This window comes from Mya arenaria, chromosome 6, assembly GCF_026914265.1.
Source record: "Mya arenaria isolate MELC-2E11 chromosome 6, ASM2691426v1".
In the NCBI taxonomy this organism is placed as follows: Eukaryota; Metazoa; Mollusca; class Bivalvia; order Myida; family Myidae; genus Mya; species Mya arenaria.
Genome location: NC_069127.1, coordinates 59,658,486 through 59,671,709, shown reverse-complemented (window position 1 = coordinate 59,671,709; position 13,224 = coordinate 59,658,486). Strand labels below are relative to the sequence as shown.

The 13,224-nt window shown below is 32.4% G+C and overlaps 1 protein-coding gene across 1 annotated transcript; it reads right to left on the bottom strand.

The window, feature by feature from the left end:
- Positions 1-564: 564 nt before the first annotated feature.
- On the bottom strand, positions 565-12,673 carry LOC128236910 (uncharacterized). Its single transcript, XM_052952043.1, has 3 exons — positions 12,471-12,673; positions 8,435-9,069; positions 565-8,168 (listed from the first exon to the last, which is right to left on the bottom strand). Exons 1-3 carry the CDS (start codon positions 12,665-12,667, stop codon positions 6,322-6,324), a joined length of 2,679 nt encoding a protein of 892 aa, XP_052808003.1. The 5' UTR covers positions 12,668-12,673; the 3' UTR covers positions 565-6,321.
- Positions 12,674-13,224: the final 551 nt, after the last annotated feature.

The following is a 13,224-nucleotide window of genomic DNA, read 5'->3' as shown; positions in this document are numbered from 1 at the left end:
GGTCACATATTTTCATTTCGAGTTCCGTATTTACATTTTACTTTGAATCGTGGGTTAATTTGATACAAACAGTGCAGTATAAATTTCGACCTTTCACCAGATACATTTCCCGATCCGTCATCATTGATATTGCGTTGCATATAGCATTTCTTACCACACGGTTATGATGTAAATCAATTAATTATTCATAATTCAATTTAATTATCCATTGTTATAATCCAGTTGCATGCCTTTAAACCAACTTCGGAAATTTTACGATAATTTGTCGATTCATCCGCCATCTTGAATATTTCTCGAAATCCGGGTCCAAAAAAATGAGTCCAAATCCTTAGAATTTGCAAATGCTAAAAAACGACCGAGAAAGTCAAAGTTGTCGTACTGCAGTAGATATTACCCTTGTAAATTCTTAAATACTGGAGATTCATATTTTCTTACTTAAAACATCTATAATTGGACACAGATATTAAACAATTTCGTTTAAAATTTAAGGAATATATGTATGTTTGATATTGAGAATGAGAAATGAAATATTTCGTTTTAATAACACAATTATCGGTTCACAGTTTTATTCTAGTACAGTTTTAACAAGAAAGTACATACTATACAGACTATACAGTTTTATTAAAAAAGCAAATATGATTACTACAGCACAGTAAAAATCAAGGATACTCGGATATCATCAACAACTTGTACAAAACGATTAAATAGTTTTAAACAATACTGCAATTAGATATGATTAAATGTGATGACAATGATGGAGGCACTAATTAAGTATTTTTATGATTGTTCTTACGAACCTAGACAATCTAAAGTAATATTATTGAATATGGCTGTTAGATGTTGACAATATCTTGCAGTAACAACAACACGAGAATGAATTTATTTATAGATATCAATAGAACAGAACAGAACAAAACATAATTTTATTTGACATATACCCACAAGGTACATTGTCATAGAATATAAAAAGAAATATATAACGGCAATACAACATGTCAGATTAATACAGATTAGATACATGCAATATTAATATATAGATATGAATAATTTGTCACAAGTCAAAAAAAAATATGCAAAAAATAAAATATGACTATGAGCTGATATAATTTTATCATTATATGTAATGGAAGTTCGATGTTCTTTAATATAATTGGATAGATTAAATACAGTATTTTTGTTGTCTGGCTTTAGCATTTCTATAAACTAATACTCGTACATTCTTTCTTTGACATAGAATATTTCCTAAGGTAGTTCCTACTGATATCATTATAACAAAGACATATTAATAATATGAAATGAAATTCATCTTCTAGATCATTGGAAATACAAAAGGTACAATAACGTTCATTTCTAGGAATGTTGTTATTTGTTATTATCTTCGGTGAGGATTCTTAATGAAGGAGCAGACACTCTTTATCTAGTATTACAACATCGTGGTAAAATTTCAGTTATTGTTAAAAGTCTTATGTACCTTTTAAATCATTATACAAGTTTAGAACGTGTCATTACCCCACGTTTGCTTAAATGTATCAATTAATGTTTCTCTGAATAAACTGACTAATGTGTTAACATTATAGAACAGTGGGTTATCAAAATAATATGCAAAGCCATGCTTGCTGAGAATATTTTTACCACCAGAAAATAAATTACGTTTACAATTTTGACAGTCCTTAACAGACATATTATATATTTCCTAGATTATAACATTATCTGTTTCAACAACTTTGAACCAATACTTTAAAATTCTAACATATCGTAATATATACAGTTGATAACGGCCTATTTTCCCATTTATCTTTACCTTTAATATCAGTTTTATACATTTTTAGCCAAAAAGCTTTTCTGTAAATGCTATCAAAAGCCTCTTTAAAATCTACAAATACACAATACAAACGTTTATTTTCGTTATTTTTTTTAATAAAACAAATGTTGTAAATTGTTGATATAGCCTTTCTTAAACCATACTCGGCATCTGACACCCATTTGCTTCATCACAGAAAGATATTATTATTTTGTTAAGTATCGTCGTAAACAGTTTTGACATACAACTAACTATGGTAATGCCTCTATAATTTTTTACGTCAAGTTTAGCTCCCTTTTCATATCAAGGTATAACAATTCATTTAGTCTGGCTATCTGGGAAACAACCAGTGTTGTCATTGTTTAAAATTTCATTTTCATTGTTTAAAATAGCATTAAACATATCACACAGTTGTAAACCCATACGTTCTATGAAATATTCATTTAACAAGGCATCTGGCCCACAAGATTTGATACTATTTAATGTCTTAACAGCTGCTTTTATTTCATCAACGGTTATGTCTCAATTTAAAAACAGTTTAACACTGTCACTTGTATTTGAGAAATCGTTATTTCTAATAAAAACTTCGGCTCCAACATTTTTGGTTTGTAACATATCATCATCTAATTCTGAAAAATATTTAGTAAAATCATGCAACGAAATATCATTACTACTGTTCCGTTTTGCTTTTTAAAATATGTCGAAAAGGCCTTAGTTTAGAAAATCGTAATTGCTCAATTCCTTTGCCTTAAGCAGCTTTAAACAAGTTTCGCTTACGTTTTACGAGCATTTTATAAACACTTTTCAAAGATCACATTTGTATTCTATTTGTGTTCGTTTAACAATGATTATACATGTTCGCAGCATCAAAGTAAATACATTTTGCTGTTATACAATCATCATCAAACCATTGTTGTTTTTACGATATGAAATGTTGACGAAACATGTTTTTTTCTTTATATATATTATCCTTTTCAAACAAGGGATCAGCAATACTGTAAATGGTTTGTGTAAAGTCATGTATTATATTATCAATATCAGATCTATTTTGTACATTTACATTTTCCGCTAATATGTTGAACATTGATAATTTAGATATAAATCCCGCTTTATATTGAGATTTTAATTACCACACCACTGCTTATCAAAATTGCACTGCGTTTTTCTTTTGTCGCAGTAAGAATTGTTTTTATTGAAAAAGCTAGTGGTCAATGAGCACTCCATTTACTTGATGGACACATATAACATCCGATAATATCATCAAAATTAAATTGCTTGCACAACAGGTAATCAATAACAAACGACCCTTTTCGAGATGCAAAGGTTACTGACAATGACAATTAATGACATACAATTATTATCATTGCCAATTCGGCCGTTACAAATACGAAATCCCGTGAATTTTCAAAGATCAAGAAGCCTTAAGCCAAATGTATTGCAATGTTTTTCAACAGAGGCCCGTGCAAGGGGTACATCTGCAACATAGTCATCATTATTAATAGCATTAGTAAATATATCATACATAATAAAATAATTTCTAACCCCAATCACCGACCAAATACACAGTTAAAATTCGGTCAAAGTCATAAATGTAATTTTGTATCAAATTAAAAGGCAATGTTTACTACTTCGTTAGCAGGTAATCCTTCACACCATTAATAAACAGCACACAAATAAACATCAGTTTCTAGATTGTAAATGTAGTTGTCTAGTTTTTACCATATATCAATATTCAAAACTAAAGTACAATTTATCACCTAAGAATTATGTACGATATTGAACATTATGATCAATGTAATTATTATTATCAAGGGGAAATTTATGATCATGTCAATCATGACAAAGAAACAAAACATTGCTTACAATACTATAAGGTAACGTTTGTTTTCAAAATCCAATTAAATTAAAAACATTTAGCAGTTAAACATTCAACAATTTATATATACATTTCTAGGATAGAGCATTTTTCAATCTAAAATTATAATTAACAATAATTTGAAAAGTAAGTTGTGGTGTAATAGTTATTGATTAATCCAATATTAAAAGAATCCATTTCAATCAATTAAAACATAACTCTATAGATTATAATATCATTTTTATTTTGTTAACTGTTGATTACTTTTGACCTCTAAATAGAATATCTACTCCTTACCTAAAAGCCAAATCAAACTGTTTCATTTCCCCTAAAAAACAGTGCATAACAACACCAACAACAACAGTATATGTACTATAAATATAGACAGAGAGAAATACAGGCAGACAGCCAGGCAGGCAGGCAGGTAGGCAGTCAGCAGACAGACAGAAGAGTTCATTTCAAACTTGTACAAAGTGCATCGTCCATAAACATAATTTACATAATACAAATTAATACCAGAATAATAAACCAACACATTAAATCAACATATAAACATTCACGTGTCAAGTGATTTAACATAATTTAAAGAAGAAAGAAAACTAACTTAGAACCCTCTGGCGAATATATATATATAAACTGCACATAGACAAAAATACACCATTTCTCGATAAGTACTCATATCTTTTGAAAATGGATAAATTTGTAATAGTGATTTTATAGCCATATAAGAATATGTTCGAAATTAAAATGTTGCTTTTAAGTTACTGTTAATGTTTCTGAAATTCGAAAATTCTTTTACTCACCCTGCAAAGAAGGGTATACCACTTTCACCATCCATTAGTTTCCTAGCATGATTCTCACATTAAGAGAAAAATACATAATATTGTTCGGATTTCAGTTTAGTGAAACCGAATAATATTTTATACTGTCAAGGGTTCTTGAGTGTAGAGTCTGTTACATGTATACTTCTTAATTAAGATTTTTGAAGAATAATTCGTAAAAGTTATGTGGTCCTGTAATTACGAGTTTTGTATAATGATCTGTGATATCGTCTTTGAATCTGAACGCTACCCCATTTCCATACAAAAGTATGTTCTTTTGTAAACAAACATCATATGAATAACTTAAATTCTTATCTAACAACCTATTCAATAATGGCAATACGTCTTTAAATTTGTTTAAATTCATAAAAAGTGGAAAACTATTCACAATATTTTGATCAATGGCTACATCGAGTCCAATTCTACCAAGGTTTTTTTCACAGCTCTTTAAAATATAAGGTCTTACGGATTCCAACAAATATAAAACAAAATAACTCTAGCGTGGTAATACGGCATGTGCATAATAAGCTCTCTTTTCGATAATATTATGTAAAGGGCATGGAATTTGGGGAATTTGGCCGTCGGACAGTTTGTTTCTTTTTAGTACCACACAAAAAATCCATGTAAATCATTTTTCAATATGACATAAAATATTTCAGGTTGGCACCTTTCTTGGTCACAGAGTATTTCAAAAACAAACTTATAATTCAAAAAGTTGATTTTTAACCAGTAACTTTAAAATCCCCTTTTCAGAATAAGATTGCGATATATTTTGAGTATGTGCACTTTGCAAACAAGTAATAATTGAATATTCACTTTGAGTAAACGCGCGTTTACCTGTGTGGACATTGGTTTTGAAATTATTTAATGAGATGGCAACCCCGTATTGTTTCTTTAGTAGACGAACTGAATATATGATTGGTGTCTGGCCAAACATGTCTTTTCGTTGTATTAAGATGTCAAAATTGCCATAAAGCATGCGTATGATCCAATTAAGCGTGTTAGTATGTCCATTTTGGATAAGGAAATGTAAAGGATTTCTTCCAAAGCCATCATTTAACAAATCCGGAAAACGAGAAATCCACTTAACGATTATAGCCGACAGCGGTTGTTTGGTTGACTCCTTTAATATAAATGGAGATTATTTTATAGCAAACCAAAAAAAAACTTCGTTCTGATTTCAGGTATAATTCCCCCCAGGAACCTGCTCTACAATAAAGACAAACGAAGTTATATTTTGGGAAACGATAGCCGAATGCAAAGGCGTGTATTTGTTGTCACATTTCAGTGCTAATATGTCAATCATTTGGTCAAATACCTGGTGTTGAAGAAACTGAATGTTGCCGCTGCAAGCAGCAAAATGAGCTGGTAAGCACCCGGTTGTAGCTTCGGTAAAGAACTCTAAAGCTTCTTCGTTGTTATCAAATCTTAGATTTTGACCTGCGATGATTTTCTGAAGCCAAAGACTCGATTGACACTCATAACCTTTAAGTAATACTTCACTCTGCTTATTAAGCTGACGTTTATCATTGATACCCGTGGCAATTCCACAGATTCAGTTCACCAAATTGTAATGTTGTTCAATGATATATTTCACAATTTCGCTTCGATCAGTTTAAAATGCTGTAATCAATGTGGTACTTCCTCTTCCATACAGACAGGTCAGTGTTGAGCCTCCATCAGAGGACAGGATAGGTTTCATAATGTCAATGTGATCCCCTCGACTTGCTGCATTAAGTGCACTTTCACATGACAAACTACGCCACACATCAAACAGACTAACTACCTCTACTTCCCTTCCTTGCATTCGGAAAGATCCATTGGGAAGACAAGTCAGCTCTTTATTACACTCCCGGCATTTTTTCGGTTATATTCAATTCATTGACTAAGTACGACATCAAAGCAACATGCCCCCCGTCCGATGCGAAATGAAGACATAGCTCATAGTCAACGATTTCTTTATTGTGTAGATAAAACTCTTTGACAGTCACAACACAACCGTACTTGCACGCAAGATGTACAGGCTTTAAATTGAAGCCATTCAATATGTGATGTGTGTAGTTCCCGAAAATGCTCGTATCTGTCAAAATGAAGTTTACAATATGTACATGCCCATTTTGAGCGGCAATATCGAGTAATCCGTAACCCCACTGTTTAATAAGCGTAGCACTTTGAACGTTTGCACGTTTTGTTCCGTGGTAAGATTTTACTCTAAAATTCACATCAGCCCCATGATCACAAAGACTTTTTAAAGCGGACAATTTCCCCGTAGCAGCTGCAATGTACGCCGCAGTAAAATTCTCGCTACTAAGCTCTTCAGTGTTGTTGTAATAAAAGTACAGAACACTAGGTATATTTGAACAGTCAGTACGTTTCACGCATCGTATCAATGGTGATTCAGAAAAGTTCATTTCCATGTGCCTTCTTTGTTCAAGTGTTATGTTCTTAAATTGATCTATCAATTCATCAAAATTTTCGCTGTTCATTAAATGTATAGCTAAATCGACTATATCAATGACTATATTGCTACCTGTTGCAATTACGCTCAGTAAATACATAGCATTCATCTTATGACCATTTGCTCGACGTATTCTATACGTTTCAGGAGACTTAGTTTCCAACCATTCAACAACAGAGTGGTGATTAAACGAAAATGTATCATTTTCAGTTATAAAAAAATGTTCAACCTTGTCGAATTCATTGTTAAGGCCTCCTTCATCCACTGTTGAAATCTTATTATAATTTGTTATAATTTCGATTATATTGTGTTTTGTTATTGTCCAAAAGGTAGTGGCTGTGACTTCAAGAATAATTCTTGCTAATGCAAATTCCTTTCCAAATATTCTTTCAAACTGGTCATTATAAAATCGGTTAAGATTTCTTAAGTTCCCTTCGGTAAAGTTGTTTGATTCCACCATATACTTCGCTATAATAAAGCTCGCAGTTTGTTCAAGAATCTTGTCATTTGTAATGTTCAAATACGACTGGATGTCTCTCAAATTTCTTTTGTCCATACTTCGCAAATATATCACATCAAAATCAAGTAATAACATTACGTTTTCTTTTGATCTTCGACTGGTCATTAGCAGCTTAATCCAATTTGGAAATAAATAAAATCTCTTCCGAATAACTTCAAAAACAGGATTGTCATTTGTATCTCTGTTATTTGCGCACTCGTCTATGGCATCAATAAGAATCACTTTAACAGCCGAAGGTTTAAAACCGCTTTTATCAAGTTTATCTAAATGATGTATTAAGCAATTCTCAGTACATCCGAGTGGGTCTACATTGCATATTTCGCTCATGCGGTAATGCTCTAAACATTGATCGTCGAACTCCAATTCTGGTATGAAGTGGAAAATCATTGACGTAAGTCTTTGGATAAATAATCCAGGCTTTTTGGTAAGAATAACATCAAATTTGCAAAGATGGAAAGCAACTAACATTTCCCTCAATCGATGACCTTGGCTGTTTTCGCCTGCGCACACAGTATGAGCGACAAACGCGGATTTCCCATAACCCATATCGGCCTCTAGAACAAGACCGTTCTTGGAAGCATTCATATTTTGCAAACTATGTTCAGTCAAATTAAAAAGCCATTCTCGTCCCACTAATTCTTTGTGGCGTTTTAAATAAGTCTCCAGTCTCAAAGGATTTCGAAAATCCCCTTTGATGTCTTCTGGCAAACACTCTGTAAAATGAAAATTTTATTATGTTAATCATTATGTTACATACATGCACTTATGTTTTGAAAGTTTATGTCTGTCTTAACACAGTGGATAAGATCCGGATCCGGATTCATATCCTGCTGCTTGTGGATTTTTTTAATTTTTGTTTCTTTCATATTGTTACTTAGTGCTGGTTTTGTAATGGAGGGCCATAAGAAATAGTTATTTTCAAAAGTTTGAATATCGTAAACTTCGTAGTTACTGACCTAAGAACTACATACAGTCTTACCTCCAATCTCATTCCTCATCCAATTCATCGTCAATATCCCCTGAATTAGGTTTGAATGCGGATAGAAATGTAATTGGTGGAAAACACAAGCAATGTACACTACAAAAAAGGAACAGAAGAGTTTCCACTGTATACTGAATTGTTTGTTGACATCAGTTAATTTTTCTTTTATCTCTTGTAACATTTCTTCTATTTCGTGTTTATACTCGGTTAATTGGTCATTTTCAAGGTCACGAATATGCTCGGAAAGGTCTGCGATATTAGCGATGCCAATATGTTGTGAAAAATCATTGTGGCGAACAAGCGTTTTGATTGTCGTGAACGTTTTAGTCTTCAAGTTATCGTCACAGTCCATTATATTATGGCATAACTTATTTCTACATTTCCTAACAGCATCTGCTATTGGTATCAGACTTCTTGGAAACTCAATACATCGCTTCCAAATGTTGAAGGAAACTGTCACGTCCTGTAGATTGGGGTTTGTTTTGTCGAAGTCCTGAATCATAAACACCTCGGCAATATGTGTTGGGTCGATTGGCCATTCCCATGATTTAAGTTTCGACCATATGATGTTCTGAGGATAAAGATGATATTTCAAGAGTTCAGTCCTCCAATCCTTGCAAGTTTGACACCAACTGCAACGATTACAGTAAGCATTAGTATACGTACGTTTATAACTTTATATTGTTACTGCAAAGGAAGTTAAATTGATAGTCTATTTTGTTTTGAAAAGGGACATATCTGACCCCACAAACCTTTCTTGTTGATAAAAATGATCATATACACCTCAATTACAAGTTAACTTAGTGACATGGTCAATAGGAGATTATTACACAGTTGCTACAAATTACATTTATGTTTTGTACGAAGTCGTACGTGGCTTCATTTCGGTCATTTTGTTACATAAATGTGGATTTGTTTGTTATGTTTTCATCTTTCAGTTATCAACAAATATATTGAAACTAGAGATTGTTTCCTAGCCAAAAACGTGTCTCGCATCACATCCTCATTATGTGAACTGTACAGTAAATTCACAAATATCACAACCCACAATGACTTCTGGCCGGTGGTTGCTGAGAAATAGTTTGGTGGACAGAAAATAACATGAGAAAATATTTTCAAGCTAATTGCTGGTCAAATAATGACCAACAATTATTAAAGGCGCACATAATAGCATGATGCAATTTTTTTTTAAATTTAATGCATGATCGTTTTAACTCATTAGACTTTAATGATAAAAATAAAAAAGATGATTTAAATACAGATTAGAACAATATTATATATTTGTTGGCCCTGTTCAAGTGGGTTATTCGTAGCCTGGTAGCTACTAAGTATTTTGTACCTTAATTATATGTGTTTTGTACCATTTAAGTCAAAATGAGTGTAACATGATAAAGCATTCAAATAAAAACAGAAAATCCTTTTGCATCATTGTGCGCCTTTAAGTCAAAATTGAATATGGCTGCTATACTCGCACATCTTAAAGCACATCAAAACAAATTTTATGTCAAGCACCATGCCTGCTCAACAGTGGCTGTTTTCATATACATTTTTATAGACTTAAACTCAGACTCAGTCTATACTGAGACTATTTTAAAATTCGTATTCACTAACGTTTTATTCTCAGACCCAGCTCGATAATGCAAGCGGTATTTTTATTTATAAGGTCAGCAGGTGCTCGCAGGTATTGTTTACATGTTTGTTTACGCCCATATCATACATTTTTGTATAAATTAATTGACATGCTTATCATAAACTGACCTATTTGATGTTAAGAGTTCTTATTCTCGTAGATACTTTTTAATGTACTGGCAATGTGATAAACTGTGTGTGAAGTTGTGATAATTGTAGGATTTGTTAGCAAACAGTCATCGTTGGATAGAACAGCAGAGGTAAGACTCTGAGAGTTTTCTGTTATGTATGAAGCTGATGCAACATTAACATAAGAAGACGAAAATTAACTGAAAATGTAGGTTGTATTATAAGTTAAACATGAACAAGTTAATACGTTGTTATATATTCTGCATTTTTTTAAACGCTAAACATATACGGGCTCATTGTATTTAGTTAAAGTGGTATTGGGTACGGTCTCTTTTATTCTATTATTTACCACCTTTACTGTATGTATTCAGTTTAAAGCTCTTTTTGTTGTATTGAGAAAAGAAAAACTATACTGTGTCATTGATCTGCATACTCATTTCAGATACTGCCTGTTCATGGAGTGCAGCAATAATACGGGCTTTATGCGCGTGGCTATTGATCCAATTGACTGTTTTCAAGGAGAGCGTGTTGATGCATTTTCAATAATTTTGAATGCAATATATAACTTAAGTTGTTTATAAAACGTTATGCTATGCTATTTGTGTGTAGCGATGACATTCTTAACTCTTCACCACGTCACTTTTATTTTAATTTGTATGGGTTTTTATTATTATTATTATTATTATTAGTCGGTGCTTAGTCCTGGGCGCCGACTATATTTGATATGGCACAAAATGGAGCTTTAACTTACGGACCAGATACAATTTGAGAAGAATGATTTTGATATTTTCCACGTTGCAAGATAAAATGTTAAGTACAGTGTATTTATTTAAAAAAAGTTTTTAATTATAAAGGACCTGAATGTTTTTAAAAAAATATTGATTTCAAAATATATACAAAAAGCTACAGAAACATGCTCAGAAGCAAAAAGTTTAAACATAGAGACATAGAACACAAATTCACAAACAAGAAACATAGAACAGCACACAACTGTTTATCAAGACCAATACCAACTTCTGCTGACTTGATGCTATGTATTATTTTCGTATTACGTTCGTCTTTATGAATATGTTTGTCATAGCTATAGGCATTTATATGCCGCTTTTGCCAATTGAACAATTACCGTGAGTCGCCCATTGGGCTATAATGGAGACCTTTCTGTGTCGATTTATACGCTCTAACGGCCTATAAGAGAGCTCGTTCCGGTTATGCTCCTCTAAGAAGCTGGATGTCTTGTGGACCAAGCTTTTTTTCACGTCAAACATTCCTGAGCGACTATGAGCTTCACCTAGAGCCACCACTTGGGAAACCATCCACCCAATCTCGATTTTGGTTTGGACGACCAATTCGTTTATCCATTTTATTTAGAAAAAAATACAATAATTCTTTATTATGGTTTGTTAATATTGTTTGAGATATACAGGAAGAAAGTTTCTTGCTTCCTCGGCATAAACACCACAAATTAAATAGAAAAAAGATCCGAAGATAATAATAACGTTGAATCAGATCTATCGAAATCGATCGTACACTTGAAGAATGATTTTACCGTAGACAATAAAAAATCAATCTCGCTTATCTGTTTAATATTGCGTATTTTTGTTAAAAAAGGTTTTATAGGATCTCTAATAATATAAACAAAGAAAAGTTATGAATCGATGAAAATATGTGTGACTTAACACGTAATTTGGCGATGTCATTCGAACATACCTAGTTAATATATTAATGGCAGTTCCAGAGGAAGCATTTCGTGTTTGCTGTTGATTAAAAGCATGACGCTGTCAATAAATAGCACACATTCCTAGTTTATGCATCATGTTTAGTACTAACATTGGGGACACAGAAAGTGCCGTCTACGAAAGTACATTAAAACATAAATAAATGTTGTTTTTGCACATACATACACTACGTACGCCAAAGAATAATGTCTGGGTAAAGTTCCGCAATAGAAGTACACGTCCTCACAAATCCCTAAGAAGTTTACATACAGATCAATGACAAACATATGCAGAAGTGGTCATTTTGAGTCAGTTTTTACAGGGTACAAAACAGTTACGTCAACCTCTATCCTCGTGATTGAAAGCATATATAATATCACTACAGCGCTCGTGTATAATAATATCAATAACTCCGGCTCGTTAATTTGTCGTCTCACAGAGATTTTTTTTAGGTGTTTCATTGAATTGCAATCAAACCCATTCCGTTTAGCGGTTATAACTGAAGACTTAAAATTTGAAGAAAAAAAATCAGCAGTCGTTTTTGATTGAAGCATACTTGCCTTCTAAAGTCGTTCTTGTATTGTTGACTGCACTGGTCGATACATGCACGCTGTACTCCTAATGTCTGAGATATCTTCCCGTGTACATCTGTCAGTTTGCTTTCAGTAAATGATCCTACGTGTTTGAAAACTTTGTCTGTAACAATTGAGCATGAAAAGTGATTCCGCTTTCGTTTATTTCTTAAATAATCCCTCATGTTAGCCATTTTGCTTCACTGTTAAAGCGTATATTGAACAGAATTGATAACCTTAACAAACCACAATCGATATTAAAATTTTACAAATATAGCTATCTATACAAATTCTGTCACGTTTATCTGTAATTAAATATCTAAAACTAGTTATCTGATACCCTGTATTCATGAACGAACTGAATTATAATGTGTGTTTAGGTTGCAAAAATCTCCCCATTTTAGGTTACATTTAACTGAGTTATAAATTGTTTAGAAAATGATATAATTTTGCTTTAAATAATATTAAATAATATTCAAATAGTACTTTCATTACTTAAATTAACAATTAAGCGTACTTTGCATTTGAAGTCCAATCTTTACGAGATGAAGTGGTACAGGTAACGTTGGTTGGTGGTGGGATAACGCTAGATCGTGGTTGTAAACACGATCAGGGGAAATAATTTTCATAAAAGTAATCGTGAAATTGAAATGTTTTTAACAAGGATAGATGCAAGATTCTTGTTATAATTGAGGTCATGTATGCATTTGGTTTCCTCTACAGTGTTGCATATTTCCCAATC

Excerpts from the sequence above, each read along its gene's own strand:
- LOC128236910 (XM_052952043.1), bottom strand. The coding sequence starts at position 12,667 with ATGAGGGATTATTTAAGAAATAAACGAAAGCGGAATCACTTTTCATGC. Across the intron at positions 9,070-12,470 it reads TACAAGAACGACTTTAGAAG|TTGGTGTCAAACTTGCAAGG; the intron begins GCAAGTATGCTT and ends TAATCGTTGCAG. Across the intron at positions 8,169-8,434 it reads GATGAGGAATGAGATTGGAG|AGTGTTTGCCAGAAGACATC; the intron begins GTAAGACTGTAT and ends TTCATTTTACAG.